Genomic DNA, 26,913 nt, shown 5'->3' on the forward strand with positions numbered 1-26,913 from the left:
TCGGTAGAAGCAGATGCAGTAATATGAAAATGGCAACGCTGATACATAGTATTTATCAATGTATTATCACAGAAGCACCGCCAGTGAAGCACTGAACACGCTTTGTTCACTTTATAGCTTTTTTCCCCCTTTTAAAGGTCTTTAATCCTCAGTTCACCTCTTTCTAACAGCGAGCATTAAAGATTTATGCTACGCTTTTCAGTGCCACACCTGAATATAGATTACTTAAAAGGGCTGTAAATAATTCATATCTATGAGTACATTCCCATTACACACTGACAATGTAACTTAATATACTGTTATATACTGTAATAAAAGACTACGGATTGTTGATTGTATACAGTGGTCGTTGGATAGGGAACTGATTGATATAAAAAGCAGGAGCAGAACGTAAGGCCCCGCTATTACTATATATGGGACAGATATATAGATATATATACAGATAAATAGATAGGACTAAACAACAACATAAGGCCCCGCTATTACTAGGACTAAACAACAACATAAGGCCCCGCTATTACTACATATGGGACATATATATTTATATATATATATATATATATATATATATATATATATACAGAAATACTATATACGGGACAGATATATATATATATATATATATATATATATATGTATAGAGAGAGAGAGAGAGAGAGGGAGAGAGAGAGAGAGAGGACTTCCAAACAACATAAGTCCCTGCTATTACTGTATTTGGGACAGATATATAGATATATATATACAGATATATAGGTAGGACTAACAAACACGTATTGTCTTTCTGTCATCAGACAGATAAACCTGGGCTGCAGATTTTGGCTTCATAGATGTTGCTGTTTTTGGGACCATCCAAAAGGATTCATCGGAATGGATCATTGTTTGGTCAATAGAAAGAAATTAAAACAATGAACATATTAAGAGGTTCATAAAGAAAGAGATTAATCTAACTATATTAAGGTAAATGTCCTTTGTAGAATCCTCTACCTGCCTACTTTCCTTCCTACCCAGGACTCTATGGGCCACCCACACCTCTAGACCTTTCTCACATAGGGTTAGCCCAACTTACATGGCCAACTAGACCCCTCCACAAGCCATTCCTCCAGAAGTGGAAGAGCACTGGCTGTCTGCCCAGCTAAACCTAATGATTACATTTATTAAAAAAGGTGAAAATATAGAATACTTTCCAAACTATAATTTAAAGCACTTAGACTAAAATGGAGTTTCATCTATTTTACATTAAATGTAAAATGGCACATAATATTAATTATAAATGAGTGAGATTACATTTACAAAGTCACATGAGATCATGATTTTAAAAAGGAATAATTTAAAAGCTGAATTCTAAAAACAAATGCAGAATTAGAAAAGAAGGCCAACATAAACTTGGGAAAAAAAAAACATGCTGTGAATAAAAGTCTGTTAGATCTTAAAATAAGAAACATATTAAATAATGCATCGTTTTATTTCTTGGGTTCATTTGCATACATTTAAGAGAATATTTATTTATCTAAACTTAATCTGATGTACTAGAGCTAGAATTTAAAAAAAAATAGCGTACAATTTTGTTTTCAATTTGGTATTTCGGAAAAATATTCTGTGGCATATTGTCTACTTATACCTAATCATCTGATTCAATATGATCGGCTTCTTAAGCCAGGTTGGAAAGGGCTGAATGGAACGAAGCACCCCTGCCTTGCTTCAGGCTACGCAGGTTGGCCCAAACTCCGTCGGGGAGCAGATGGTAAGCCAATGCTTATAGTCACACTTACCTTCCTTGCTAAATCCATAATCCTTTACTGGACATACAGCCAAGCCGGGCTTGGAGGCAGAAAGGAGGTTACAATCTGGACGTGTATATCGACTGCCAGAAAAAAAGAAAGAACTCCGAATTTTCTAATGCTTCACAAGTTACAGGTTTTGTTCCAAAGCCAGTGCTACATTTTTTAAAGTAATTAAGACATGATCAAAATTGTTCACGCCATATTAATAAACAATACAAGAGTAGACGATAATATAAAAGATAAAAAAAGATAACAAAAATAAATCTTTATTAAAGGAATAGAACGCTGATAGAAACAAGCAGATAGCAAATAAATCGCGAGTTTACGATCGAGTACAAAATAAACAGATCTTCGGTGTTGTTGCGAATATCGTATTTTCCCTTATGTGCTTATTGTGCCAATAACCCGTCGGAGAAATAGATATATCAAAATGTAAATAATTTCTTCGAAAATATAAACAATTGTATCTGAAAATCAAAAGTGATTGCATATAAAAAATAAAAAAAAATCCACAACAAACATACTATTCACACAGAGTACATAATGTGGGCATCTGAATTCTGTTCACAGATAAAGCGTGTGTGAAACTCCATCTGTTGAAGTAAATATTAGATTATTGGAACAAGTGTATACTGTATAAAGACTCCCGTCTCGGTGTAAGATGTCCCCGGAAACGGAGCGATTGTGCTGCTGCTATAAAAATAGCTAAATATGTAAATGATCTCCAAAAACGAAAAAAGCGCGAAGAAGGCTACTTTTTTAACACTCCGAGAACCGCGCAGGAGAAACGGCCCTTTTTGCTGTGTGTTGCTCGGCCGCTGGTGCTCAAAGGGTTAAGTACTGCATTTTTGGAGTTAAGAAACTGAAATTGCATCAATTAAAATGTGATGTTTGTTTCTTTAAGTGAAAGGCCTGTCTTCGGAGAGATGTAGCTTAGAGCTCCTTTTTTTTTTAGATAACTAATTGTACAGAAGAAACAGCTGCCAACATTCTACCACCATGTGGCAACATTTTGACACCCCAAGGATTGCCAAAGCTATTATATTATGAGATGCAAACTTTGGTTTTAATTGCGGTAGATACCACAAATACTGTAAGAATGCCTCAAAAAAAACTGTAATACTGTCGTCTACTCCTTGACCCAATGCTGTATTTTTTGGGGGGAGATTTAATAGAGTTCTGTGTTTCTTTACGGAAATATATCGATTCATTTCTACAGTTATAAGAATGCTGTAAGATATTTCAAGATTAAATCAAATAGCTTAAAAGGACAATGTGTCATATATCCAGGATGATGTGAAGGATTCTCATGAGGAATGACCTGGAAGGCGGGTTTCATACTCATTATCAAAAAGGTTTTTTGTGTTAAGTTAACCCATTTTGGAGAATTAACGTATTTAGTCCTCCTGCCATAGTCATATTAGGAAGCCATGTATGTGTCCAAAGCTCTATTCTGTTGGCGACACGTGTGGAAACTTATAAACACATACCCTCTTGAATGCATACATCCACACGTGAGCACACTCTTACCTTGATATGTTCATAAATTAATGGGCATACGTATATAAATATACACATGGAGGGCCAGACTCGGAATAAAACATGGCCCTTGCACTTTAAGGGCAATGATTGGATTTGTATGACCACATTATGTTATGACACTGCACGGCCCAATCAGCTGCTGTAGTGGCAAAAGGGGTAAGTATGGGCGCTATCATCCAGCGGTTTGTTGGGTGTCCCTGGTCTGCCTGGCCAGAAGGAGACTTCTAAGGCTGGTGGTCAACAACGGCTACACTTGAAAAATGCAGAAATACAGTTATAGTGAAAATTCTACAACGCTTGCAACAATGTTCTTGACCAATGAGTGGGCACCAACATTGTTCATTGTAAATATTTTAAATACCAGTATGTTCTATTGACCTTCAGAAATCTTGCCACGGACACTGGTGTCCTTGTACATATACTTTACCTATCCCGGGGCCCTTGACTTTTGCAACTTAAGAGTAAAACGTTTTGGGATACCGGTGTGAAAGCTGAAGCAGACGATTGAAGTTGAGTTTAACCCCTTAAGGACAATAGGTTGTCCATAAACCCATTAAAAGCAATGCATTGCGAGCCCGTACATGTACGGACTTTGTCATTAAGGGGTTAATTCTAAGACCTAACAATAGAATGATGAACCTTTTCCATTACACTCCCGTTGATGATAAATCTATCAGTCTCACTCATCACCAAACTTGAATAAAACAAACATGAAATATTAAGAACAGCTGAAAGCAGCCCTTACCTTTGAGAGTTTAACGAAGGCTATTATGATTATTCAACGATACGCTAGAGTTTTAGGCACTTGGCTGCATTATTCTATTTCAAATGTCTTAAAATACACTGGCGTGTCTGTTTAATCACAAAAAAAAATATTTATGTAAAAATACATATATTAATGTGGAAAAACTCAGTTGTCTCCAATGACAGGAGTTCCAAGTGATTTTTGTTTAAAAAGAAAGTTTTCTCCCAGAAGTATTAGAGAAAATATATAAATAATAGAGAAATCAGTGTTTATTTAAATCTCATCTTCCATATTTAATGGTTAATCAGGCGATTACATTATAGAATATATATATATATATATATATATATATAAATAAATATATATATTTTTATATATATGTATATATATATTAGTAAGTACAGTATAGATGTGCTAAACAACTGGGCTCTTCCATATTTTACTGCAAAAGTACATCTTGAGACAAATTCCCCATGCATGACGTCCAGTGAAGAGAATCATTCTCATTTTCTTTAGTACGAAAGAACCCATAAACACTCTGGCTCCCCCTTCAGGACACGATTCAAACTACATGTTCAAGCCGGGTTAAATAGGTGTGAAAGATGGATGAGAATTGACTGTTAGTTCTTTAAGAAGATTTTCCAAAATAAAAGTGGGTAATAAAAGTGTCGGAGAGAAAGAAAAAAACGGATATATTTGAAATTAAAGACGGCACTGATTTCATGTGATCGCAATGGAGCGGCCAGCAGAGTCCGTCACACCGGCATGTCTCTGGTGTGCGCGACGGCTGTTATCTCATGCCTCCCAATTGTCCTGCTTTGCGTGGGAGAGTCCCAAATTTTACCATTCTATACCGATGTCCCGCGAGGTAGAGCTCGATTGGACAGTGGGATTCGGGACCACAATCACGCCGTCCCGATTTTACTCTCGGGTGTCTGCTGCCATTTAGAGTGCCGTAAAAATTGGGTGGTACTTTATATTTCATGTGAGCATAACTTGCTTTCCTTGTCTCTTTAACCCCTTAAGGACAATGGGCGGTCCCTAAACCCATTGAAAACAATGCATTTTGAGCATTTCTACATGTACGGGCTTTGTCATTAAGGGGTTAATATATTACTAACATTTTTAACGCTTGCTACTTACTTATTTTATCATTATACAGCACGCTAGCATTACAGAGGTAAAAAATATATTCCCGCGCAAGCATTACTCATAATTATTTATTTTCGAGTCTTAGATATGAGTTTCTACAATGGAAGTTGGGGTCGATTTTTAATCCAAATCGTCGTATTTGTAAGCGGAATGGAAATGAAATCCCATTTTGTCCCGAACATTCCGTACGTACGCCGACATCACCGACGTATTAAAAGCACTCAGGTACCTCTTAGTTATTTAAAAGTAGCTTTGTTGGAGATTGAATATTTCGATGTTTCACTTGAGCCTTAAAATATAAAAGAGATATGAGACCATATCTGACACCATCAGGCATATTATATTAAAATTTATGAACAACTTCATCAAAAACCACTTTCCCCTTCCCTGCGTGGAGACAGATTTCGTCTGACATAAACGTTACATGCCTGGTTGCAGCTTCAGATTAATGCGAGGGCCCCGGCGATTGCTTTTAGACGTTATTTTTATGAAATAATACCTGTCATCTGCTGCCTGATCCTAGAAAAGGGGGCAGGTTTTTCAGGTCATCCTACCATCTGTCAGCGAAAAAAAGCTCATCTGTCCCTACGCATTACCACCTGATCGGTGCTAACAGCCCGCAAAGGGATTCTGGTTTCATTGGCCCAGTGGGAGCCGGCGAGCGAAAGACTACATGAGGACATCACCTGTGATTCTGAGATTTCATTATCGCTCCAGTGATGAAGATACGCTCACAGATTGCGAGGGTTTTTACAGCTCGTCTCTTCTCCGCATATGCTCCTTCTTATGAAGCTCTACAGGTCCTTCCCCTAGCGTTCTAGCAACAAAAAAAACTAAAGTGGCAAATATTCTTCTAGAACCTAGTTCTAGAGGTATATTCGGAGGTGCTTGCGCATAGTTAAAATCTGATAATATTATTTTTAATATTTTAATATTAATATAATAGTGTAGCAGAGAGGAAGACAATCTAAAAATATTTTTTAATTAGTTTTTTTTGTGCGGTTTTTTCCCCGGTCAGGATTTGCGTTGGAGACAGGGTTGATACAATCATCGATGTACGCGTTTCATCAAATTATATGTTCTGTACAGCAAGGTGAGCTGTAGTTTGGGGGGGGGGCATCTTCAAAAAAGGAGGAAAGTATCATATGGTACACTGCGGGAATATTACTTTCTTCAAGCTTTCGGAGAGGTCTTTGTCTCTTAGGACTTATTCTAGCGAGCTATTCTGGTTCTCTGGCTTGGCATTGAGTATGCACAAAGTATATGCTTAATGCGCATCACACTCAGTAGACCATGTAGAGTGGTGGTGGTTGGGGGGGTACCATATTTTTCTATATATATTTAACAGTTAGGTTTAAAAAAAAAAGCTGGCATGACTGTTCTTTTGAAAATCAACCTCCATATGCGCCGTGTCCCATACGTCTATAAAATGCTGATGTCCCTGCATATGGCTGTGCCTGCATGTACACCGCAAACATTACCTAGATCTGTCATCTACATCTGTCTAGACAAGACAGCCAGTCTTTTCTTTCACGTTCGCATTATAATATTTAACCGGTTTATGGTTGAATATAGAAAATAAACAACTCTTTATACAATTTTTAATTATCATTAAAAAAAAAAGATCATTCTCACTTTCTCAGTGCCCTTTAATATTTAACTTAAATCAAGAACTAGAGTTCAATCAGGTTCAAGCTTGGGATCCTTTTCTCCCTTGATATTTTGATAACTTTTGTCTGATTGTCTCAATTTTATTCATACAATACCTTTTAAATTTTTTAGATAATTGGAAAAAAATTGAAAAAAAACCCCGAAACAAACAAAAAAAAAAGCAGATGGTAACGCAGGAACTCGCAGCCATATGCTCCAGTTCCCATCTAGGAAGTGATTGCTGGGTACGGATCGGTTTCAGTAGAGAATCCACACCAGGCTGTCTGATTAGCAGTTACTACATAGCCATTATATTGACCCTTATTAGAAACAGCTGAGCGAACATTTCCTTTAATAAGGACATGATAACCCAGGTGGCAAAAGGGTTCTGGTGCCCAGAGCTGGTGCAATTTTAATGATGTTAGCTACCATGGAAGGTCACGTCGCATTCTAGTGTAGTAATGCCCATTGCTGTTATAGAATCTCTCAGGGAAAAGATCTGTCACGTATGTTTCTGCTTCGCTACGTCTCACACAACTTGAAGAAGCTGATCTTTGCTACAACGAGCAACAACGTTTCACATAAGGTTCTGTGGCAGAGGACTTTTACACATCAGGAGCCATCTCAACCAAGTGAGACCTAAGGTCCTGTCCAGGGAGCGGTGGGAGCCCTAAAATCCCAGTAAAGGAATTGCCAGAGAATCTACACCCCAAAGAAATGTGTCCGAGAAGCTCAAGGAAGCTTGTCCATGCAAGTTCATAACTGTAACGTGATTCGTGAAGGTTCCTGGCAGTAGAACTCTACTGACCTCTTTGACCGGGCCTTGATACCGGCTCAGCCTTTAGATCTGCATTTTGACTCTCAGCTTGAGGTGGTAACTGCGTCGAGATACCTGGGGTCTACCCAAAGACTTATGGTAACGTGCGAGGTACCCCGTACGGTATAAAGAAAGGTAACACAGAGAGAATTCCCTTGACAATAGTATGGATACAGCATAACATCAATAACGTGTAGCAAAGTTAATATAAGTCTGGGCATTTTTTACTTCAAAGCGGCTTAGGCAGTATGTGACATTAATTCCCTCCTGTACAAAAAAAAATGTACTCGATAATCATCAAGCTGAGGCAAGGATTTAGGGCTAGAACAGCAGATTTCCTCACAGATTACAGGCTAAAACCTGGCTTCTTGGGATAAAACAGGATAATTAACTCCAGCGAAATATGTTAGGTTTGCTGCTTCATTCTTCTGTGTTTTAGTTCTTTACCACAAAAAAAAAGAAGATGTGGGTAAAATCGAGACCGTATTAACGGTAATTCTGACCCATCAGCTAGTGGAGGCCGTGCCATACCCCATCACTCTCAGCCACCTCAGCTATAGGATGATTTATCAATAAGGATTGCAGTTCCCAAGAGGCTGTGAAATATAATACAGGAGGTAAAGGGATATACAGATATAAAACAAAATGTACCAAGAGAGTATGTGGATAAGTGGAACAGCTCCCCAGCAGAAGTGGTAGAGTGTAATACAGTGAGGGAAGTTAAACATGCATGGGATAGACAGAGTATGATGGTGCTATATAAACTAATAATAATAATAATAATAATAATAATTCCATACTTTATTAAATCAACCCATTAATTATTCATCTATTGGAAAGTAAAATGCGTATATTTTGTTTCTTTTTAACTATTTTATGTTCTTCACTTTTCAAATACTCTTTCCGTTCAGCGCTTCGTTAGCTAGTATTCTTGCGCATGTTGTCTATCCAGTAAAGCCATATAGGTAAGATTTTAATGCTGAGCATGTGTGGATGTGGCTTTTATTAAACTCCTACAGAAATAACAGATTAATTGGAGGCTGATTCACTCTTGAACAGGCGTAAAAGACAGAAGGACCTTATCACATTTTGTTCTGTTATCCAGACTCTTAGCATCTCAGGTTGGCAAGAGGATCTCAGATGGAACATTTGAAGAACTAGCAGATAGAATGACAGGTGCAAAGCGTTTTTACTGTCTACCCGATATTAATTATGTTATTTGTCTCTGAACTGGAGCCTACTACCTTTTATATAAAGAAATGAATAAATCAGCGGCCATAAATTTTTTCGTCGACCCCCATCACCCTCACCCACAGAACCCTAAGATCTTATCCTTTGATCCCAGCATGGTATGTTTGGTGCTTGATATCCCTGCTTGAAAGCAGATGACTCAATTAAGTGTATCTTTAAATAATAACAAGGCAAGGTTTCCATGTTACCCGGTATTTGACCCATTTGGGTAAAACATTTGGTGATAACCAAACATTACATAAAATCTGCATGACGGGCCATTAAAGCGTTAATATATCGAAAACAGGCTAGCGCTGTTGTCTGCTTACCAACGTCCTGAAAATATTGCAAGCATCGCAACATGATCACGCGAAGCGTACCTCTCGACACCAGTGACCTAATCCATCCGTAAAACCTCACAAGTGGGAACAAAGTTTTCATTTCTAGTTACTGTATTTAAAAATAATTCTACCTAGTCTTTAAATTAATTCTACTACAGCCAGCGGTGTAATCTGACTAGGCCTGGGGCGGCAGGTCTAGGCGTTGCGGCAGCCCCTCAAAACACGAAGCCTATCGCTCTCTTGGGCAATCAGGCTCCATGCAGCACCACTGTTTAGTAGGACGGCTAACATGGAGGCCATTGACCTCCTCAGCTGGTCCACTAACACCATGGAAGGCCTCCATAGTTCACTTCTGCCCAACGTCGCACGTCCCTAAAGTGAAAGCGCTGGGAGATGACATCATATCGGCACTCAGATGTAAGGAAGGGAATGCGGAGTGGGCGGCTGGTGGCGTTGCCCCTGGTTAGGCCTAGGACAGCACCAAAGATAAATGTGCCTCTTAAAGTGATGATGGCCATAGGAAAGGAATATTTCCTTTTGGAGACGGACAGTCGTAAAATGGCTTCGGTATAAATACATGTTTGCATGTTTTGTTGAATAACACGCACATTCTAATCTCTACCATTGATGACAACGCTCTTGTTGGGACTGATGGTAGTATTTTATTATTATGAATTTCCTTTTCAACACAATGATTGATTGTGTGCGGTATATTTACCTTTGTAGCTTGGCCCATGATCAGTTTAGTACTTAATATAAAAATGAACCTAATATTGATTAGCACAAGCATCTTTTTTTTCCCCAAAAGAAGGTTAAATAATATAATTACTTATATTTCAATGAATTTACTTAAGAATTGACATTCTATACTTAAACTCACTTCCTTCCTGTTTTTCCTATTTAGCACATTGTACTCTATCTCCGCCATTAAGATTACGAGGAACCCTTTGGCAAGAGATATTTGTGTAAAATAAAAAAAGTAAACTTTTCACATGAGAAAAACTGCATTTTTTTTTTTTGCAGATCAGACGATCATTAAATGTGAAACATTTAACATTTGCGTTTTGAGTAATTGGCTTTTTTTTTCTTTTTAAATAATAAGGTGCTTGTTATGTGGATAGGTCTGACGTTATATTCCAGGAATCCATATGCCATACAGACAGTGCTGAGGAAAGATATTCACAGGCATGTCACAGATTGGACTAATGCAAGCCAAAATCCAAAGTGCCATGGCTTTAACAATAGCACCAGATTTACTGTCACGGCTGCAATCTGTGCTGTATCGCAGACAGAAGGAGAACTTTTGGTAGGTAACACCTCGGTGTTTTTTAAAATCTTTTTGGCAACTTATCACTAATCATTATTTTCTCTGTGACTTTCTCTGTCATTTCATACAACAAAGCTAGAACCAGCAGTGATGAAGATATCCGTATTAACACAGAAACTATCTATTTATTCATCTACTTTGCTGCGTTAAAGTAAATTAGGTTCTATACAATATATATTTTTTTATTATTACCATATATATAAAAAAAATTCTAAGAAAATCAATGAGATTATATAGAAAACTACAAATTTGGAACAATAGTACTTCATGTATATTAAGAGTATAAGATTACTTATGGCAACAGCGCAGGATTAGGGAAGAAAAGAAGCTCTGGCACTTTAAGGCCAGTGGCTGCTAAATAACATATGTATGGATGCAGGCTATACTCTGGCAGTGTGTGGCCGCCTTTACCCAGTCAGTGGCTACACGCTGACGAACGGCAGTAGAGGTTGGTACGCCGCACCATGAGCCCACCAGCCCACCAGACATTTGGCGGATTGCCTGATGGCCAGTCCTGGCCTGATTCCCACATTGATCAATTTGGCAAGTATTGGATGATCGGGCTACTCAGAGTGTCAGTCCTTCATGGGTTGATAGGTGTCTAGATGGCACATAATGAAATTAACCCCCGAACTCCGCATCCTTAAAATCCAGCGTGCTGGGATATGACATCATATCATGCCGCTTGGCATAGAGCATGGTGGTTGGAGGTTAGTGGTTGTGGGGTGGTCTGGGCCATGGGTCATGCCTAAGGCAAAGCCCACCCAAGGAACATCTTTCAGTAGAATTGTAAAAATTGTGCAAGGTAGTAATTCTACCCCCTCTGAATGTCAATAAATCAAGAAGATGTGTGATACTACGGAATCTTGCTTCTAGTATCGCTATGGAAACCAAACTCTGAATCGTAAGTTCTACCACCAATGGAATCTATTGGTAATAAAAATGATGAGGAATGATTGATATTCCAGCTTTGTAGAACTTTTGGGTAGCAGTAATGGACCAAGTTGACTTTAAATTGTTCTGTGGCCACTGTACATGTATTAATAAATGTCCTTGGAATACACTATGAAGGCCACTAACGATCGCCTGATATCTGCTCCAGTATATATATATCCTCTGGACAAATAACATTCAATCCTTGTTAAAAAAAAAGAAAAAAAATACGTATATATATACACACTATTCTAATGTTACAGTTTATATTTTTGTATTGAAATGAAAATACAACATTTATGCTTTGTTTGGCAAAATAAAAGGCAAAAAAATGACTGTGATTATATTGTTAAGTTCCATTCTGCTATTTCTTAACTTATTCTGAATTCATTTGATATTAAATGTGTTTTTGCTGGAAAGCTAAACAAAGAATGTTGTTTCTTGTTTGACACTTAAGGTAATTTGTATGGCTCTGTTTTTACTTTAGTAGGATTCAATTTCTCAACTAGAGTGTTGAAAACAATACATTTTAAGGCATTTCCAGCAATGGATACTCTGTATATACATCCTTGCTATCTTAGACACCTCTAAGGGTTATACGAGTTGTCTCTTCTATATGTGGGTGAGCTGCAGGCTCTTTTTCTTGGGTTTTTGAGCATTAATTATCTCTCTGCAAAATCAAAACTTAATAAAATAACTCTTTGCTTGTATCCTCCCAACATATGGTTTGAGGTTCTGTTACCAGAGATAAAGTTTTGTTTTTTTAATGTCAGTTTTTTAATGTTAAAGAATTGGTATTTGACTATTAAAGTGAAACCTATCAATCGGTGTCCTAAAGGGACAGTATTGTCTTTTTTTTTCTGAAGGCAAACAGTAGTGTCTCAGTGGAAGGAACAATGGTTCATTCAAAAACACCATTTTATTGCCCACTTCTTGGTATATTGCAAAGTATTTGCCCCTAGGGTTTACAAGTGGCCAGGAATGCTTAGAGGCACAAAGGTTCAGTAGATTGTTTTTCAAAATAGATTTTTAGATTTCTTTTAAAGGAGCTTGTCAAAAAGGAATGTTCCTTTAAGGTGGCTTCTGAGCTTACTTTGTCTGTGGGTTTATTATCTGTTGGATAAGCTCTTTCCAATAAATGTTGGGATCACGTGGAAGTTTAACTCCCACCCAACGCATCTACTGGCTTGGTGTTCTAGTGGGGCTACCTGAAAACCTATAACCTTGTATATAACTTACACATTTAAGTCTGCTTCTTCTTCAGAAGTTTCATTCACTGAAGTTTATTATCAAATGCTTACACTTGAACCATCAAAATGTGCAAGGGAAGGAGATCCATGTCAAGCACAAATCATTCCTTTCTTCTCACTCCTTTTTCTATTCACTGAAATAGACTTCCAAGTGAATTGCATGGTTCACAAATATGTATTTCAATTCATGGTTCTTTTCTTTTTAATAAGCTCAGGTTCAGAAGCTTGAGAGTTTGAATGGTATATCACCAATAAAAAGGTTAGGGTTGGACAAGCCAGCCGATGGTCCATGTGGTCAAGTCCAACCCAGGCTTTGCTTGTGAGTGATGCATGAGCTGGAAATAGAAATACAATGTTGCAAGCATCCATAAAAATGTCTGTGAGGACCAACTATTTAATGAGAGATATGGCTTGAGGCAGCTTGTCCTCCATTCTTCACAGGCCCGAGCTGAACCAGTCATTGGGCTCAAACTTGGCTCAAGCCAACGGCACCTCGCCTAGCTCTAAGAAGGTTACACAACATCGTTGCAGCAGCACATTGTTAGTCATCGGCCTCATGACCCTTCCAATTTTTTTATTATGTGTTAATCTTTGATTTCTTGGAAACCTTTCATAAGACAACTTTCCCATTTTAGACCCATTAGAGTGTCCCTGTGGATTCCAACCTTCATTATTTACACATATCTATTTGCTTTTTCCCAAATCCGGTATTGGACCCTATTTGGCAAAACGGATTTACTTACTTTTTTACAATCCTTAAATATATCTCCATATCTGGGTAACAAATCATAAATAATTTATCATGAGATATTACTTACATTTCATGGGTTCAAAATGGACATAGATACACAAGATATACGTGTAAAGCTATAGAGTGGAGATCTTTGCTTGAAAACGTTCCTGTCTCCAAATAGAATGTGCGTGATTATTGGAATGTGTTATAATTCTCGAGCTCTTATGTCTCATCATTTCTGGATTTCCTTTTTTTTTCCTCTGCTGCTAACATTACTTAAATGTACTAATATTTTCAGTTTTAGAACTCATTTGCTGTAAATATATTATTATGATCATGAGCCAAAAAAAGCATTCCAAATATATTGCTCTTGTTTTGTATCAAACAGGTTTTGCTGGGTGTTTCTGCTTAATACCACATACTGTTTTGTTTGAATATATGCAATGATCTCTTGCCTTGTACGTATGATGCGCGCATTCATTTGTGATTGCAAATTAAATGTTTATTTTTAGTTATAAAACAATTGCTAATGGAACCCTTTGCATATCTTAATGTATTCATTAATATTCCACTTTCTAATGATTTTAAGCCAAATGTAACTTTTCTGTGCCATCAACAGAATAATGTGGATAAATTACAATTTGCTAAGAGGACACATTTTCATTTAGACGAGAATACCAAAATTATTTTCGGCAAATGCCTTAATAAAAATATTTAATCCAGGCCTACTCCAAAACGATTCTCAAGGGCCACAAGTAAAACAATTTATGAGGCTTATATTATAGAAATGCCATATCGTTGATTATATGTTAATTAGAGAGCCCCTAAAATTTTAGCAAATTTGGTATTTAAAAAAAAAAAAGATTTAGATTCATCATTAGGATGAATCGTCGTACAATCAGAAGAATTCATTTAAAACACTGACGTGATCATTCTCTGACAGATGCGGGAATATAATACATAATGAGATGGCAACTATTACATCTGTGTTACGGTTGTCTGAAATCTGTTTAAATGAAAGAAAAAAGAAATTCTTACCAGGATGTCTTAGAAATCCCAAAATACAAGTTCCGTGATAGAGGGCTGGCTTATTTCAAACAAGACGATATTTGAGATGCTGATTAACTTTTAAGTACAATTCTCTATAAATTTCTGTCTATCAAAAAGTGACAAATGACACTTTGAAACCTGGATCTAATGCAAATACGTCTGTGCCGGCAGAAAGTTAGCAGGTGTTCTAATTAGTGCAAGAAGACAAGAAACAATTTTTTTGAATGCATTTTTAATGCTTATAATTGGGGGGAGAAAATATCTACTGTTGCACGGAGATATAGTTTTTTTTTTCCCCAGGTGGCAGGAGTAAAAGATTTATTAATGCAAAATGTATATGAATATTAGCAATCTGTAGTGAAACCTGCTTTTTTGGAGATGATTGACTGTAATGAGAGTTGGGATGCTAATAATACCTTAGAAAGGCTATCCTGTTTTACACGTAACACTTATGAAGTCTCCTTAAAGCCTTCAAGGTATTATTTATTATTAAATGATGAATATTTAAGAATAAGAGAAATAAACATTTTAATAAACATGGTCAACCAAAACCCAATGGCCATTAAAACAATGTCCCCGCGTAATTCAATGTATTGACCCTTGGCATGATCCAGGCCAATGTCTCCTGCTGCCCCCTCCAAGGCCGCCATCTTTTCTGCTTTAAGTCAAGGAGCACCAGTATATGACATGCTGAGCCGACATGTACACCATAGTTCACACGGACTGTAACCGGCACATTGAGCATCGGCACACCTTTCCCAGGTTCTCCATAATTTTCTTGGCATGACATCGCTGGAAATCAGCACTGATTCATATTATGATTTTCTAAGCCCCCCCCAACCAACAAAATGTTGACCTTTCCAAAGATCTGGAACAGCAACTTACCTTCAATTATTCCTAAATGTGAAATGTTCTGTGTTTTGGCAACCTGTATTTTAATGTTCTCCATTGAAGAGGTCTTTATATCTCTGGAAAAATAAACAAAGAAGCTTTTTGGGAAGAAAGCTGTGATTTGACAGTCCCATATTATCTTGGTTTCTATAATAGATTAGAGTGTATATAAATATGTGAGCGCCAATTAAAAAAATGGTTCCCTAGTGTCTTATACTTCACATAACTTCTGAAGACTGCTATTAATGTCTTCTGGAAAACCCCCAGACATAGATATATTTGTTTTAAATGCAAACAAACTTTTTACAAACTTTCAAAATTTATTTTTTACAAATAACATGTTTTACAGCATTTCTTAAATTGATTTTTTTTTAACTACACCATATTTGTAACATTTTAATGTAGTGTTTTACATTTTGTTTGTCTTCACGTTTCACATTATACATATAAATCTAAATCAGATATTTTATTTAAGACAGAAATATATTTGATTAAAAATAAAAATTTGATTACTAAATAATTTTAGGTATGCCTTAAATGGTTATATCTGATCTTCCTATTATTTAATAAAAAAAAGGTAAGAAATAAAAATTTAAAAAAAATGTAATTAGCCTATAAGCGTATAAGTTATAGGCAGTCGTCCCGTGTTTTCTAATTATTTTTGAGGTTATATTCCAAACATACCAGTTAGGTACTGACGTGAATGAAAGATGGTTGCATATTAATATCATCCTATTGGACTGACTGTGGTCACAATGTATGAGTTTTATGCATAAACACTATTTTTGTCTCAATGTTACTATGTAATATTTTTTATCTCCATAATATATATATTTTTTAATTATTTAAATTTAATAAAAGCAAAATAAAAAAATAAATAAAAAAGTAACTATGTTATCAAGTCACAACCTGACAATTTAATAGCCATGGCACAAAATCAGTGTATCAACTACAGCTTTTTATTTTATTTTTTTTAAAATGCCTCTTACGCTAGCATTTTTCTAAAAAAAATTTAATTTTATACAATATTTTCAAAGTAAATATGTAGATGAATAAAAAAAAAAAAAGAAATGAAAGAAAATTAACATAAGTTCTAATCAACGCAAAAATACAGCAGCTGGTGCATAGGCAGACTTGAATGGAAATGCATGTTATTATGTGTATTGTACTATAATATGTGAAACGTACGTAAAAACACTTGTGTTTTAATGTTTTTTTGATTTAGCAATTTTCTGTTCCTTTAAAGGTCGCCAAATAACAGGGCATAAGATTTTCTGTAAATAATCCAACTTTTTTTGTAAATTTCTCCATTCTCTCCATTGCTTTTTCAAGTGCCTCTGAAAGAGAAAGATTGTATCGCCTCTGGTAACTGCGAGCGGCCGATTCGACAGCAGTGATTTGCTCAGTAAAATAGTTTGTAGCACCGTAGGTATTTATAATAGTGCCAGTTAAGCCGTGGTGGTATTAATTGAAAGAGAGAAGATGTTGGCAAACTTATCAGGGGTGTCCACTACCCTTTTAAATTGCATAATAGGATCTTTCACATCCAACTGAAAAATCACGGAAAACACGCAGCGAAAACCTTGATTTAACATCTCATTAACATTTAATTGGAAAAAAAAAATAAAAAGACGTTTTTAAACTAATAGAAATAGTTCGAAGACTTATTAATGTGAGGTTCGGGTAAAATCATCCTTCTGCTTCGAGCTAGTAGATAATATTAACTGAACCATATCAATAAACATAAATCTGCATCTTATAATCATCCCAACAACCACTAACTGCATGGAAATATATATTTTTCACTGTTGCTGAAAACTGGTATTATTGTGCATGACATGACAAGCTTAAAAAGGCATGCAGGAAATATACAGGTATAGAAAAGCATTGATTTTCAAATGTTATTACGTATATTCTTATATATATATATATATATATATATATATATATATATATATATATATATATATATAAAAGATTTTTTGTGGAAAACAGGTACTCAAACTGGTTTGTACCGTAGCAAGGATCTAAAGGGTTAACCCTTTGAAACAAATACGTGGTTTGCAATGCATCAATGGTTCAGGCACACTGTATTTTCTGCAAAGTGTTCCTCGTCATTTGGCACTTGAAGTGTTAAAAGTAACTACGATGTATTTATGAAATACAGAAGAGAATATTGCATGACATGCCTTGCTACTTAATGCTTAGGAGCACAAGGGGTTAAATGGGTCCGAATGCCAATACTTTGCAAGTGTATCTATATTATCTCAAATAAAGGATCAATTAATAGGGAGTAGACATTAAAATCGAACATGTGCATTAAATCACGGCGGCAAATGTTGTGGTATCCTGTAACATTCATAGCGTGTTCCTGCTACACGCACATTTTTTGGAGGGTAGTTCTTTTTTCAGGTTATAAAGTGTGAAAAGACCAACATTTTAAAATGCAAAAATAAAAAAATAATGAATTTAACATATTAAAATTTAAGAAAAATGTAAACCTGGTGTGAGGGGGTTGATAGGGGCCACATAGTACTCTTGTCTTACTTGTCATTTGGTCTACGACTGTCCCAGATTCCAACGCAAAACTAGGCATTGATCGTTGGATGCGCCATGAAGAATCTTCAGGATTTGGCCATTCCACCCGATAAACTATATTATTTATTGGTTGGGTTGGTCTTATTGTTTCCCATCAGCTTTGTTTTACATATGAAGATACTTCTCATGATCTTGGTTCTGAAGATGGTAACCTGACCATCGTTCCATCCTTCTTTCCAACTTGTATTTCCCAAGTTGATCATTCTTTATAGGTAGAAAACGTAAAATACCTTTTCTACGCGTCCATAAACTATTGCAACATATAGCCAATGTCTACCAACACACGTCTTAATATCTCGATTTGGGGCAATCATTAAAACCCAGTGATCAATGTTTATAAACCGAAGACACACTTGCTCCTACAGAAGAAGGAAGGACTTTTGGGGAGGCACTCATGACTCTGTTGCACTATAGTAAGAGCTCCTGAGGAATAACTTGGAAGTCAAAAATTAAAGTAGTTATACCTGGCAGAATAATTTTGAAGGCTATAGATGTCCTAAGACCAAGATGACCTACCTGGCCAAAGCCAAAACAATACAGTCAGATGCAACATGATATGTTGAATGACATCATAATTGAGACAAAGAGCATGATATTAAACATGATATGTTTAATGACATCATAATTGTGACTCGGAACACAGTCTTATCAATGATTTTAAGATAAATGATATAATGATTAATTAAAACTGTTGATGTCAGAAACAAACCACAACTCTTCATTCAATCCACTCATTTAGTCACAGTGTTACCTTGTTTTAAATAGGAGTTCTTCAAACTGATACTTGTGGCTTGGTGGCCCCAGGGCTCCCACTTTGCCCTCATGGTGCTAAAAATATGGATCACATTCTTACAACCATGTTTTAAGAAACACTTGGCTGAGCATGTAAGCATACAACAGGACCTTCAGTGTATTAGATCTATCTATCTATCTATCTATCTATCTATCTATCTATCTATCTATCTATCCATCTATCTATCTATACATCCAGGTCCACAGAATATAGTTATAAAGGTTTTTTCTGTGGAGCTGGATAGATGGATAGATAGATAGATAGATAGATAGATAGATAGATAGATAAATGGATAGATAGATAGATAGATAGATAGATAGATAGATAGATAGATAGATAGATGGTTGGATAGATGGATGGTTGGATGGGTAGATCAACAGATGTACATAAACTGTTAATGAACCTCTAGTTTTCTGATAAACTAGAAATACATTAAGCTTTTGCCCCCAGAACTAGCAATCTACACAGTAAATGGCTGATAAAATATAGCTGGGAAGGAGCATAGCAAGACCCTCTGGTACTAAAGTGGTTAATTTTGTATAAACCAGCTGCAGCTACGATGAAATGCCCAATTCAAACATACGTGCTTTGTTCTTCTGATTCTTGTCCTAATTATTTATTTGCATTATCTGCTTATTTACGTCGTTTTGTGCCTTGAATGCAACGCGCACCAAGAAAAGCTTTCAAACCCGATCTAAGTAAAGCAGATGGGGATGCAGATCCAGACTGACAGCTCCGTGATTTCTCCCGTATAGTGAAATTCACTTAGTTATATGTCTGCGGCTTCCACAATGTGTTCTCACAAGCGAAAGGCAGACTCCTAGCGCTCGCCTCTATCAACATTGATTCAGTGGGAAAATATTTACACTCATTTTTACTTATAGATCATTTAAGCCTGTGATCATAAATCGTTCAGTCGCCGACTAAACTCAAAGCTAATGTCCTCCAGTGATGTCTTTCCCGAGGGGTGCTGGAAAGTTGATAGCACAATCACAAATATGCTTTAGCAAACCCTTCCAAGAGTCATTTATCTAAGAGCCCATAGAGTCGATATATAAAAGTGAGCTAAGAAACGTACGCACTTAGAAAAAAAAAGGATTTACCAGCCAAAAAAGGCTCTAGAAGAGCTTTAACGTGAAAGACTACCAACGCAGGCAAATAAAGTCAATTACCATATGTAATTAAGAAGTGGATGTTTTTAAACTGTAGAGAGCAGTAGTAGTCTTTAAAAGCTGCCTTGCCTTGTTACGCCAAAGATAACAGTCAAGGAAAGAGAATGGATCTTGGAAAACGTTGAAAAGAAATTATCCACGATCCTTCAGATTAAAGTGCTCCGTTTAACTCTTTTATCCAATAACAATACACTGGCCCGTGAAATAAAAAAAAATATATATAAAAAAAATATTTGGAATTAGATTTCATATATATTTTTTTTCAATCTGGAATAAAAAGAAATGTTTTTTGGTTTTTTTTCTGTTTTTGTTTTTTTTTTTTACATTTTTTTTAGCCTTGTGATCGATATAATGTATCTACCCGAGTAGCACAAAGCACAAAGTTTAATAGTGGCTTTTTTTTTTTTAAGAGGTCACAATTACAGACCATATTTTTTTATGATTATTTCAGTACCGGGAGTTTAAATGTATATTATAATGAATGCTTTTTTTTTTTCATCCTTTGTAAATTTAAGCTAAAACTGAACTGAAAAAAAAGTGAAACAATAATGATCAGTCCAATATTTATCAAATAATTATTATTTTTATATGCAAATTAATGACAGGAGCATAGTCGATCCGTGTGCCCCCTGTGGGAAAAATCACCAGCATATCCGAACCCCCAAATTAAGACACGGACACCAAATTGCAGTGGAAAATTATTCATAAGTCCACAGCTTAAACACCAATGCACAAAAAAGTTATTGTCATACAAAATACAATATAACAATAGTATCCCAACACCACCCACCATGACAATGACCCCAAACAATAAATTAACAATAAACCAAAAACATAACAATAAAGTGCCAATACTTTACTTTGCCACAAATCCTACTACGGGTATACCCAGATACCCCTACACCCCCAGGTTCTGAGCCACAGACCAGCTCGAAACCTACAAAACATACCAACCAACAACCTTTATTTAACTTTTACCACTAAGACCCACATTCAAAACTCCCCAAACTTGCCTCTCCACCCCGCCGCTGTGACAAAACGGGGAAAACACCCCCCCAAACCATAAATAGGGAGGGAGGGACAACCACAGGTCTGAAAAGCAGATTAAAAAGTGAGCTCACAAAATGGCTACCAACTATTTATAAGACCCCACCCCCTAACCTGGCAAACCAATTAAATTAAAACAAAACTCCTAGGGCCCACCGCCTTGCCCTGTCAAGGCTCCCTCCACTAAGCTGCGCATGTTCCAGAAGCTTCATTATTTCTAATTTTAATGGTTCATTTTTGCATATTGAGCCACAAGGTGGCACATGGTTGGTGCAGCCTTTGCCTAAAGCTATATATATACAGCACTTATATATATACTATTTTAGGTTATATATATATACCGGTATATATGTCAATTTTGTGAAGCAACTATTTTGGAAATGCAGTCAGAATTAATAAATAATTAACTGATCCAGATGAAGACAAACAAACAAACAAAAAATTAATTTTAAGGAGAAAAACTGTAATGGCTTTAAGGGTGGTTAGAGGGTGGCCCGATGGGCCATCTGAAACACTGGGAAAATGCTTTATAGGCATCTTGGCCAACATTGCTCCATACCCAATATGTCTCTCCAGTGGATGCACATATCCAGCCATTGGCCGCCTTGTCACCCCCAGTCCAGCCCTGACTACCTGGACCATTATTTAGGTTAAAATGTATTTAATTCATCTATATATATACATATATATATATATATATATATATATATATATATATATATATATACATATACTAAAAAGGAACAACGTTCCTCACCTCTGTAACTACAGTGCATTCACAAGCTTTACAGCCTTCACTGAGAAGGATACACTAGAAGCGTCAATAATTAATTTAAATTGTATTTATTATAATAATTGTAAATGTAAATATTATATTTAGACTTATAATAAATAATGCTACACTATTCGTTTCACTGTTATACTTTTTTTTAAATTCTATCAGAACATTAAAAACTATAACGAGCATATCAAACTGTCCCTAATCGGTCCCGTACAACCTGGCCAATGAAGTTCTTTAATGTGCATTTTTTAGCTCTATAAAATAAAATTAAAATGACTTGGCACTGCCAGTCACTGCGTTCAATGGTAAGCGATGTCTGCGCAGGCACAAGGGATGTCTTTTTAGACCCACTAGAAATGAGACGGTGCTGGAGGTGGCTGGTGGTACGTACAACGCGCATGAGCACCGGCAAGCTAGAGATGCATTACACTAAACACATCTCTTGCAAGCCAAAGAGCAGGGGGATAGTCTAACTTAAAAGTTGGGGTTCTGATGAATCCCCCCACGAAAAAATCTTGACTTAAAGGGGTCACTCAGCTATCATACGCATCGAAGGGTATATGATGGTAAGAGTACGCCTTTCATTCCTAACGTGAATATATTTTCTAACGGAGATATTAGAAGAATAAGGTCATCCACCTCACATTTCAATAAACACACTGCACAGTTTTAATTTGTCTTTAGAATGTAGGTGTAATGTAGCAGAAGCTTGACAATCATGACATCTGACAAATGCAAGGACATAATGAAAGGACTTACTGTTAGCATCGGTTAGCACTTTATACATTCATTTCCATAATTCAGGATGATGGATGCCCAGTGGCTGTGCTCCATGCCAACCGAACTGATAAAATCCGCAATTAATTGGATGAGCTGTAAGTGATGCTCAAGGTAATCTAAAGCTACCATGCGCGCTTATCCCACGTGCAGCACTATTGGTGTTACATAGTATTCTCAAATCAATAGTTGGCATTTTTTTGGACAGATATGTTGGATTTGCTGTAAGAAACACAATCTGGAAATGGGGAATTACAATTGAAAAAATCGATTCCTGACGCCCACTGGAAAATGGTCCATGCAGTTAAAAAAAAGACCGTCAATGCATGGGAAACTTTTTGGATTTTAAAAATTGTATCCAATATGGGCCCATCAGTACAGGACCTTTTATGCCTTGGGGTTTGGATCAGGTGGTCTAAAGAAGGCACAGACATCTATAACAGGTCTTCTTCGTTTTGTTTGCATTGCCTGGTAATACGGGTCGACCAGGGTATGAAGTCATACGCTTCTACTCTGCAGCAGACCATGAAAGAACTCACCATGAGGATGCACACAAACACATGACTTTTTACTCCCCTGCAAGAACTAGAATTGTAAAGTGTCAGGCGGGGTCTGCTGGTATCTCTGGGATTAGCCTATGTCCCCAAGGACCATTAGGATGCACACCATCTCACAATAGGGTCATGAATCTTATGCAAACCATACGAGGTGTGAAATGGTGAATTCTGCTTTTCATTATTTATTTCCCTCCAAATGCTGTCTGTTTTGGCCGTACCCTGGTAAGTTCATTTTTGGCTATATTTATCTAAACTTTCACCATTTGGCAAACTAACTGGCGAATTATGGGTGGTTTTCGTAGGCTTTGGTTGGAGCTCGCATGGACGGTTATCAAAAATGAACTAACCGAAAGAGCTAGCGAATACACATATATGTTATAGATGGCAAAATTAGCATTAGTGGTGGATCCTTGTATATGGTATAAGAGATTATTGACATTCTTCTAGGAATCTACTGCCATCTTTCCGTATTATAGAAGTCCACGCAAACCATTTCTTATAATGGAAAGATCGACAAAATACCCACAGAATCAAAAAACTGGGACGGTTTCCCCATATTTGTGTTTTCATTCACAAAGTAAACTTATGACTGCATTTAAACTTGTTGTTCTACAACAATGTTCTGTTCTTGAAGGAAAATTGTACACCCTAAATATGATGCCAAAAATGTCTTTAAATGTATTTTATTGAGCATCAGATTTATGATCGTATTAGTTTAAATGCAGTTTTATTGTCAACTTGGCAATAAAAAAAGCTTTTTTTTTAAATTATATATTTGTGTATTAACATATTTTCCCCCACATTCTCAGTTCCACTAATATTACTTGTGCACTTATCGTAGCGCGTAAAATATAGACTGACATTTGGATTTAGATGAAGAAATGCAGAGTACTAAATGAAGGTATTTATGTGCATTTAATTCACAATCCAAAGTCATATTGGGGGAGAAGAGGTTAATGTAGGTTTTGCACAGGCAGATCAGGATAATTCATATCCCAACCACTGGAACAGTAACCTCCTCTTCGGGGTTGATGGTCCTCATGGTACCCTTGTGTTTGCATGCAGAAACTTCATTGTGCTTATAGGGTTTTGGCTACACTTGGTTGTGTAAAAGTTGTATAAAAAAAAACTTTAAAGCACGACAACGCCTGGCATAGAACCTGGCATCGACTCCCAGAGAAAAATGTTTCATTTTAAGATACTTTTTTGCATTACAAAGGTTTAAAATTCTAATACGTGGAAATATTTGCCTGTAGAAGGTGTCTTAAAATATACCCAATTTTACTTATTATTTAAATTCTACTTAAAAACAGAGATTTGGAAAGGAAATTAAAAGTCAGCGGTAATGTTTTGGGAACTGTTATGTATCTTGATCAGTTATTTGTTCTACCCTATAAGCCAAATTAGCATTTATTAAGGGCCCCTAATGGTCTACGGGCTCCTTAGTTAATCAATAAAAGATAATCAATATAGGGCAGACCTACGACTTAAGATGTAAATTCTCCGACGGCTAGATATGCATGCATTCTCACAATTCACGTGCAATATGGAGTATACTTGGAGTAAATGCTTGAAAATTTGAACTTTTGATTAAAAAAAAATCTAACTTACTTTTAAAGTAAATTCCTACAACTTTTGTTATCATGGACATAATAGAATTATCACGCTTGTGTTGGTAATGGATAAGAATTTATGCGAAATGTTCTTTTTAGATCACAACTTCATCGGGAAGCGAGTTCCTCCTTCAGTCAGATGAAGACGTTGCTATAGTGGAATGGTTTGACGCTATCAAAAACACAATCGACAGTTTGGTATGTATTAATTTATTATAAAATACTGATGTTTCTTAACTTTAGTATGTTTGTTTAGCTTTTTTTGACAGCTAAATGACAGATATGCAGAAAAAATAAATACACGAGAAGGATCGACAATTCAATTATTACATCTTGATTATTTGGATTTCAACAGATATTTATTTGAAATTTTATTGGCAATGATGTACGCTCTATAGGCATTCCCATATTTATGTATTTTCTTGGAAAATGGAGCATTTGCCCAGAGAGCGTTCAGGATACGAAACGTCAAAATGAATTTTAATGAACCTGATTGTCGCAGTTTATGCTTTATTTCGCTTCTCATTGGAAGCTAAAATATATCGCTGCCAATATTAAGCAGGATAGTGGCCAGAACATAAAACGGGAAGAAGCTGGTAAACACCATACTGAAGTTCTAATGCCAATGTTACAAAAAAAATATGTGCGCCAGAGAGGTGATATAACTTCTGAAGCTTATCTTAACTCACAAACAATATTCTTACGTTATAAGTAACGTCAAATTATCTAATTAACATTGGAAAGAAATAAAAATCATACCTGGGACCTCTTCCAGAGTTTCAAGGTAAAGTGATGCTTACCTAGAGATGTTACACAAATACACCTTGACAGATCTATCATTTTATTATTTCCTAGAAAGGGTTAAATCACATAAGAAAAATATAACAGAAATGTTTGTAAAGTCTTTTTTTTTCACTATACATGTGCGTTTTGATTCATATGAAATGTAGCAAATTTTGGTAAATGTAAAAAATTTTGGTAAATTTGTCAATTTGAACAAAAACAAGGTGAGAGCCCCAACGAAATTAATGGAGAAGAAGGTCGTGGTTCTTCCCTCACTCTCTCTCCAATCGCTTCCTTGTCTCCTCTCCCCTGTCTTCACTTCTCTGTCTGCATTCTCTTCTCCTCTTCAGCGCTCTTCTTCCCCTATTCCTTCTATGTGATTGGAGGAATGGAGGGAAAGGTTGTCCCTGTGGTGGGCTCGGAGGCTCCAGACGCTCTTCAAGGTTCTTCTGCGACCGGGCAGAACATTAGTTGGACCCAAAAACTAAATGAAAACATTTGTCGGATTCTTTTGCTGCACGTGCACATGTCTATTTTTCTGTTTCTATGGCAACAACCTAGTACTGCCTTCTATTGTGTCAGGTGACAATGAGCAAAAATAGAAACGAGGCAATATTTTATTTGATTAAAGGTTTATTCTAGAAAAGTACATTCAATAGTACTAGGAATAATGTTAAGTCCTTAAGTTACCCCAAAATCATTTATTATGTTTCTAAGAGTTAATTGTTTAGTACAAAAAATGTAAAATAGAAACATGTGTCTAATAATAAAAAAGTTATAACCAATTGTTACTAAGTCTTTAGAACGCCTAAAATAACTGCTTCAGTATTTTCCATTGTTTCACGGACACAAATGGAAAATAAATACAAAGTTACTGACAACTGCAATAAGCATAAACAAGATATAAAATACAGATACTTGTTTCAAACTGGTTAATTAGGACATAGAAAAGAAAAAAAATCTAAATTCTGTATGAGCATGATGAGATTAGTAGTCCAATTATGATACGTTACATCATAGATGGCCTAGGTAGATAATATAAAAATTGTTGTATGATAAATTGTAAAGCTGGGTTATCACTCCAAGTTGCCTGTTGTTACATATAAATGTTTTAATCAACATTGATTTTGCGTTGTCCATGGTTACTGATGTTATTTGGGCTATATAAACAAATTTAAATATTTGTTTCAGGGGACAAAACAACAGTTTACGCCACTGGGTATTAATCTACAGAAATCATCAAGTACTGAACTTTTGAATCTTGCAGATGAAGCAAAAGAGAAAAAGAATGAACACAGAAAATCACTGAGTATGTATCCGATACGCTGTTATAATTGTGTATATATTATC

General features: G+C 36.2%; 1 protein-coding gene across 1 annotated transcript in view; it reads left to right on the top strand.

Moving 5' to 3' along the window:
* The window catches only part of LOC149285178 (rho GTPase-activating protein 15-like), a 179,609-nt gene that overhangs the window by 59,719 nt on the left and 92,977 nt on the right, over positions 1 to 26,913 (top strand). The window contains exons 7-8 of the mRNA XM_089495722.1: positions 24,880 to 24,978; positions 26,755 to 26,872. Of these exons, the coding sequence (XP_089351848.1) occupies positions 24,880 to 24,978; positions 26,755 to 26,872 (217 nt within the window). The remainder of the gene's footprint in view (positions 1 to 24,879; positions 24,979 to 26,754; positions 26,873 to 26,913) is intronic.

This window comes from Sceloporus occidentalis, unplaced genomic scaffold (genome assembly GCF_023333645.1).
Source record: "Sceloporus occidentalis isolate IW3139 unplaced genomic scaffold, rSceOcc1.0.p SCAF_83, whole genome shotgun sequence".
Taxonomy (NCBI): Eukaryota; Metazoa; Chordata; class Lepidosauria; order Squamata; family Phrynosomatidae; genus Sceloporus; species Sceloporus occidentalis.